Below are 7,006 nucleotides of genomic sequence, written 5' to 3' on the forward strand. Positions count from 1 at the left end.
AACGGACGGGTGGTGACATTTCTATTAATATAAGTATATTTAATATAAGTATATCTACACGATGCATGACTTCTCCAACTTAAACAATAAACGATTTTCTCACTCACACACACTTACACGGAAAATAATTCTGCTGTCCATCCCGCTATATAACACTGTTAACAGTCCTGAGCAAAGCCATGGAAATAGGTGCAAAATGGAATGCGCGGCAATATTAATTTCATACCAAATGGGTTGTGGAACTTGATTTCAATAACACAATTGCGCGCGCCCGCGCGAGCATGTTTAATTTCATAATATTAGTCGGCAGTACCATCAACCATATCATGTGCATATCGTGTGAGATATTCCAGTATTGTCAGACGCTGCCCGGCGGCCGGCCCATGAACATCCCTATGAAGGGGTCCATCCGAAGCTGTACAATTCCGGTGGTGTAGCTACTAGCTGCGGTAGTGCCGGAAATCCCCAGTTCTATCCTTATAAGGCATGATTGTCGTTTGATCCATGATCTGAGCAACCCGACCAAATACAGACTAAATCTAGTAGTTCTGAGCGACCTACAAGCAAAACTTCGGTCAATGTTATTTTCACCAAACTCGCACTGAATTTGCTGGTCTCGCTCCTGATGACCTGATCTCACGTTACTGAGAAGAAATAAAATTTGCGAATGCATGCGCCGTGCAACATATATTCCCTATATTTGTGTTTTTTGCCTTTTCGCTGAAAAATGGATAAGGAGAAGAATTTAATTGTTAATGATTCGAGGAAACCTTTATTACAAACAAAAATGAAACACAATCTTCAAAATACTTGGCTAAGAATTTAACAAGAATGACAGTTCCAAAGAAAGAAAGAAGGACTAGCTTTGGTCGTAATAAGAGTAGATATCCGTAGAACACGTGGGAATAGCACAACGTTGCCACCTCGTGAACAGGCTGGTGGTGTAGCACCAAGCTGTAGACTCTCCGCTGGGGTTCCTGCACTTGTTGTGGGGCCCGATGCCCTGGCTGGAGTAGCCGCTGGTATGGTAGCCGTGAGGGTGGGGGAAGTCACTGTCCCAATTCTGGCAGTTCTTTCTTCCGAGAGTGGTTGTGACGTCACCACGGTAAAGAGAGCCGTCCCCATCCACACAGTCCCTGTTCCAGATGCATGCTGGCACGTCACAGTATTCCCATCGTGTGTCCGGGTCGTTAGTGTAGCACCACGGCCTTTCCTTGTTAGCCCCTGTGGAGATTCATACGGGTTTAATAGATATCAAATATTAACACAAATGCTCTGAAGTATATCTCTTAAATAATCTTAATCAAGAATGAATAATGCGTACTTCAATCACAATTTATTAATCAGATTTGTTCAAAATGCATAAAAACACAGGCTGTTTCTGTTTTGAACTGGTTTAGAGTACCTGGATTTCTGCAATGGTTGTGCTTCATGTTCAGTCCATCCATGTGCTCGTGGGGATGAGTTGCGTTCCACAGCTGACAGGACTCTCCGCTCAACGTGTAATCCCTCGTTCCCGCGTACTTGTCTCCCTTCTCCGTGTAACAGAACTCGTCATTAACCTTAGTCTTAACACTGAGTGCTCCATTGAAGTTCAGGACCATCTGCAGATCGGAGTATTCTCCGCCCTCCGAGATGAACTTGCTGTACCCTTTACCGTTCTCCGAACTGTAGATTGTCCATTCTCCTCTGAACGCTCTCACTGAGTAGATAACCTCATTAAGCTTATCCATGGAATCGTACACCTCGATCTTACGACCACCAAAGTTCTTCATGGTGTATCCAGCCAGGACAGGTCCCTGGCAGTCACTTTTACTGTCTGAACCAGTGGTGTAGGTGAAGTGAGTGGCGGGACAATCGTCACAGAAACTAGCTCGCTCGAACTCGGTGTATTTTCCTAAAGCACACTTGCTGCACTTGGGACTGTTGATGATGTCACTGAAGGAACCCGGCTCACACTTCTCGCACATTTTGTCTCCTCCGACGTGTTTGAAGCCAGGAGGACATTGTTCCCAGTAGCACTGCGAAGGCTGGGAGCTGCCCACAGATTTGGTAGTCTTACCCCACTCGCAACTCTTACAGTTAGTGCTAGCTTCCTCGGCCTGGTAATACCCTCTTGAGCAAAGTTCACAGGTGACTGCCTTGTCTACAGCTGAGAATCTGCCTGGCTGGCACACATCACAAGATGCTTGGCCCTCCTCCGATGCACTGGTTCCGGCTAGACATGGCCTGCAGAGTGTCTGCCCTGTCAGATCTTGGTAGAATCCTGGGGGACATGGTTTGCACTCTTCCTGCGCCTCAATATCTGTGAAATGACCTGCTGCGCATGGGGTGCACACCACATTGCCAGATCCTTGAGAGAAGGTTCCTGCAGGACAGAAGTGGCAGTAATCCTCTCCTTCCGTGTCTCCGTAGGTTCTAGGAGGACAGGGCTCACACCGGTCCTTTCCTACCAAGTTCTGGAACTGTCCTATAGGACAAGGTAGGCAAGAAGTCTGCCCCTCAGCTCTGTTGTAGTGACCCTTATCACAACCTTGGCACTCTGTGGCTCCTGTAGAGTTGGTGAAGAAGCCAGAATCACAAGGTTTACACCCTTCTCCTTCCACATCTCCGTAACTACCTACCTCACATAATTTACAGAAAGTCTGTCCGGTCTGGTCCTGATAGGAACCAGCCTGACAAGGCTTGCACTCTGTCTGACTCTCTTCATCCAGATAGGTGTTCACTGGGCACTCTTTGCACTCAGGAGACCCCGCCTGGTCAGCGAACTTTCCCTTTGGACAAGGAATACAGTAATCGAACCCAGCCCGGTTCTGGTATTTACCGATAGGGCAAGGGTCGCATTCCAGCGAACCTATCTTATCAGTGTAGTAACCTTCAGCACAAGGGGTACACTCTTCATTACCAGTGGTGTCTGCGTAGTGTCCGTGAGTACATGGCAGACAAACTGTGTGGTTGTCTGAACTGTGGCTCTGGATCGGACACATTAAACATTCCACCGCTCCCGCTTCTGACACATATCCTGAAATGTTCGTTGTTACTGTTAGTTCATGTGTTTCCATCTGTGAGAAGATTAATTTACAGCGGTAGTATTTGAAGTGTCTGTCATTGGTCGAATTTTTGTCTATCAATTCGTGGGATTTGCCACCTTTAGTTCGTTTGAACTACACTGTGATTGTTACCACGCCTCATTCTCTTTGTCAAAAGAAGAATTAACGAGGTCTTAATATTCACAATTGATTGATCAAAGAATTGCACCTTGCCAGATGGCAAGAAGTATAAATAAGTAACTATTTTAAGAAACTAATGACAAAGAAGACTTCAGGTCTTAATTCAACGATGTCAAAAAGTTGGCAGTGATTCTAGGAAATGATTGACCATCTGTTAATAGATTGTCAAATCTTCATCGGGCATCCCTTTTGAAGTTTAACTATAAAACGTGGCATCACCACAGCCTCATCAATCCCGATATTGAACCCCAACGTTACCGTCCAACTTCTTACAACTAACTATGATGCTACTCTTGGTCCTGTTGATAATCCCCTTGGCTTACTCAGACGAATGTAACATAGACAACACTGATATGTGGTGGGGTGATATAGGAAACTACAAGGCTTCAAGCTTCATAGAATGCAAAGCAGCCTGCCGAGTCAACTCAGCCTGCCAGGCTGTCGTCTACTACAAATCTGGAGGAGACCGAGGACGATGTTGGTTGAAAAACGGAAGCTATGGCTCTCCAGGACACAACGGTGGCTGTATTGCTGCTAAGAAGCCCTGCATAAACCTAGAGGGGCCGTGCCCAGCAGGCCAGTACAAGACTTCTCCCACCAGCTGTGGAACATGCGGGAGGAACCAGTACAGCAGAGCAGGAGCACATGTCTGCACTAGCTGTCCTGTTGGAACCATCTCCGAGCCTGGTTCTGACAACTGTACTCCTTGTGGTAAGGGACGCTTCAGGAACAACATCATGGACCACTGCATGGACTGCAAAGTCGGCTCCTACAACGATGTTCCCAGTGCCTCCACCTGTAAAGCTTGTCCTAAAGACGGGGACCTGAGTGCTGGAGCTGTCGCCCCCGAGCACTGTACCTACATCATCGCACCGGAGTGCCCTTACGAGCTTGTAGAGCCAGCCCAGACCCTGCAGCAGGCTAAACGAGCTTGTGCCAAGGATAGTGCTTGTTTGTCTGTTGCCTGTCATCAGACTATTGCAGATCACTGCATGGTGGCCAGAAGTATGGAGGGGGGACCCAACATGAAGACTGTTTTCAAGAAGTGAAAATTATGAGTATTATTTCTTATTATTAGCAGTATCCATTATCCTTATTGTTTTTCTTTGCTATCAATTGCATAAATTTCAACTTTACTACCTATATAAGTGATCCGTCATCTTTCTGTTAGTTGAAGAAAAATCTCACGAAACTTATTTTTAATTCACTGAGGAGTGTCCCACATTTAATAATTAACAAACCTGGTTCACAAGACACACAATTCTCTTCCAACTCATCTAGCTTGAACCCTGCATCACAGTCCAGCCCCTGAAATCAGGAGATTCGAATAATTAAGAAATTCAAATAGTTTCAACGAATGTGACTTCACGGGAGATATGTTTACATCTTGTTAACTTGTAAATGTGTAATTTCAATAGTAACTAAGAATATGTCAATCCTCACCTGAGCGGCCAATATAAGGCACGGTAGCACCAAAAGTAGAAACTTCATAACTTTAACTGTTAACTCCTCGAACTGTGTTCACAGATTGTCCTACAATTGGGGTTACTCCTCCCAGCTGTGCTGGATCAAGGTGTCAGATCTAACACCTCTCCAGACTTCTTAATTGGTTCGTTACCATGGAACCCGTGATTAGTTTCATGGGTTACATGGTGCCTCGTTCGCACCACATGGCTTGTTTATGTAATTTAATCAAGGGAAGTTGTGGGTAATCTGTGTTCTGTGATGGCAGCATGAATTCCCATCCATTGACTGTAGAGTTAAATAGTTGTGAAATTCGTAACCCGCAAATGGATACATAAAAACTGGAAATTTTAAATAGCATGTTATATAATAGATGTATGGTTATTGGTTGATTGTTATACACTATGTGTAAGAATTTTTGCTCAAATTTTAAACTTGTCTCTCACATGAGCAAAACAATCATTTGAAACATAAAATGATAGAATAGGATTTCAAATCTTGAGGTAAATTTACTCAGCGACATGCATTACAATTACAGAATTACATAACATTTCTCATTCCCCTTCACGGCGATGTTTTGCAATAAAGCAAGTGCCAGGTCAAGCACCATTACATAATTTTCAAGGTCTGTCAATTTCTCCCAAATTAGACCTGTCTTGATAGTGATTGCAAAAGTCTAACACCGATGAAGTCATTGGATTTTGACCGACATTTCATGTATGCCTAATTTTGAAGTCTCAATTCCTGTATTTCAGCAGGGCGACCAGTACCACTAAGTTCAATATTAAATATGTCAAATTCAGACAACTTGTCCAAGACCAGAGCAAATATTAGCTTCTAATTGAACAAATATAGCTTTTGAACAGAGTACGTCATGTGCAATGAATTACAGTCGGATCTAATTTTAACTATAAACAATAAACATAAACAAGTTTATAAGTACTGGTTAATGACTGGCTCTTAGATTAGATCTCGATCATATCAATAACTGAGAAACTGAAAAAGTCTGTTTCGACGACCCTGATCATACAGTCGTCACTGAACCCCAGCCAAGTATGTATATTGCATCAGCAGCTCGTAAAAATTGTGGAGAAGTTGATGATAGATATAGATTTTACAGAGCGGTAGAGTGCAGAACGTTGGTTCTTGAGGGCCTGGTTCTTAAGGGCCTGGTTCTTAAGGGCCTGGTTCTTGAGGGCCTGCTTTTAACCTCTTGGTTCGTGCTGACACTTGTTAGTTTCCTCCGCATGCAGCCCGTTCTCTGCAACAAGCACTCCACGACAACCTGCACAAAAAGTTTGGGTGGGACGTGAAAGGGATCAGATCCCAAAATAACCAACAAGATTTTAAATTTGGGGTGCCAGATATATCTTGAGACCGAAATTTCAAATCAAAATGGCCAATACTTATAAGGGCCATTCATTATTTTAGCGGCTATTTTACTTTTGATGAAGATTATTAACCTTTCTGAAACTGTTGTAGCTCATGGTGTAGATAAAAGGGTTTGCGATAACGTTCGCTGAGAGAGCGAAAGAAGACACAGTTACCATCGACATGTTATCTGAAAAGTTATGAAATTTCAAGTTTCAATATTTTGCAAATTTTTCTTTGATTAACTAACCCATCAGATTCAAAATCTGACGTCTGAACAAATATGAAAAGTTAAAGATTCAGAAGGTTGTAGGTTTATAACCTACCAGGACGCGCCCCGAGTTGGACTCGTCGAAAAAAATATTTTACGAGTATCACCCGTTAATTCAGAAGGACGTACCAACGAAAGGTACGGCAAAGACAGGAAGGTAAGAGAAGATATAGGTCCAGCAGATGAGGGACACGGTGGTAATAGCCGAACTATTGGGTAAAAACTTTCCTGCAAATCGTTGTTATGTAAATGTAATTTATTGGTTGAATTTAAAGCAAGCAACTCATCCTCCAGTTAGATTAGCAATCTCTATTATAATTCAGAGAATTATTTATGTAGGATGTACGACCGCCCACGTGCAAATCAGACGAGAAATAGGAAGTTGCATAGTGACCATGGTAACGAGGATTGTTACACGCACGTGCACGTGCAATGATTGTTTTAACGTCATTTTGATCGGTTTTGTTGATATTACGCTGTGTTTAGTACAAGCAACATTTAACTCGGCTGTATCTTTGGTTGTGACGGATATTTTTTGACGCGATAAAAACTGACTGCCAAAGAAATAGAAAACTACTAGATTCATCCCTGTTACCACGGGCTTCCTAGTCTCTACTATAATTCAGATAATTATTTATCACAGTGCTGGCAAGCACGAGCGGTGTCTTTA

General features: G+C 43.3%; 1 protein-coding gene and 1 long non-coding RNA gene across 2 annotated transcripts; both read right to left on the minus strand.

Moving 5' to 3' along the window:
- Positions 1–800: 800 nt before the first annotated feature.
- Positions 801–4,765, minus strand: LOC134823397 (furin-like protease 2). The gene is made up of 4 exons (XM_063834853.1): positions 4,674–4,765; positions 4,472–4,538; positions 1,406–3,022; positions 801–1,224 (listed from the first exon to the last, which is right to left on the minus strand). The coding sequence occupies exons 1-4, from the start codon at positions 4,719–4,721 to the stop codon at positions 860–862; spliced, it is 2,097 nt and encodes a 698-aa protein (XP_063690923.1). The 5' UTR covers positions 4,722–4,765; the 3' UTR covers positions 801–859.
- Positions 4,766–5,892: 1,127 nt separating this feature from the next.
- LOC134822881 (uncharacterized) lies at positions 5,893–6,613 on the minus strand. Its single transcript, XR_010161233.1, has 3 exons — positions 6,466–6,613; positions 6,158–6,255; positions 5,893–5,979 (listed from the first exon to the last, which is right to left on the minus strand). It is a non-coding gene; the product is annotated as an uncharacterized LOC134822881 (long non-coding RNA).
- Positions 6,614–7,006: the final 393 nt, after the last annotated feature.

Source organism: Bolinopsis microptera, chromosome 11 (genome assembly GCF_026151205.1).
Source record: "Bolinopsis microptera isolate Bmic1 chromosome 11, MBARI_Bmic_1.0, whole genome shotgun sequence".
In the NCBI taxonomy this organism is placed as follows: domain Eukaryota; kingdom Metazoa; phylum Ctenophora; class Tentaculata; order Lobata; family Bolinopsidae; genus Bolinopsis; species Bolinopsis microptera.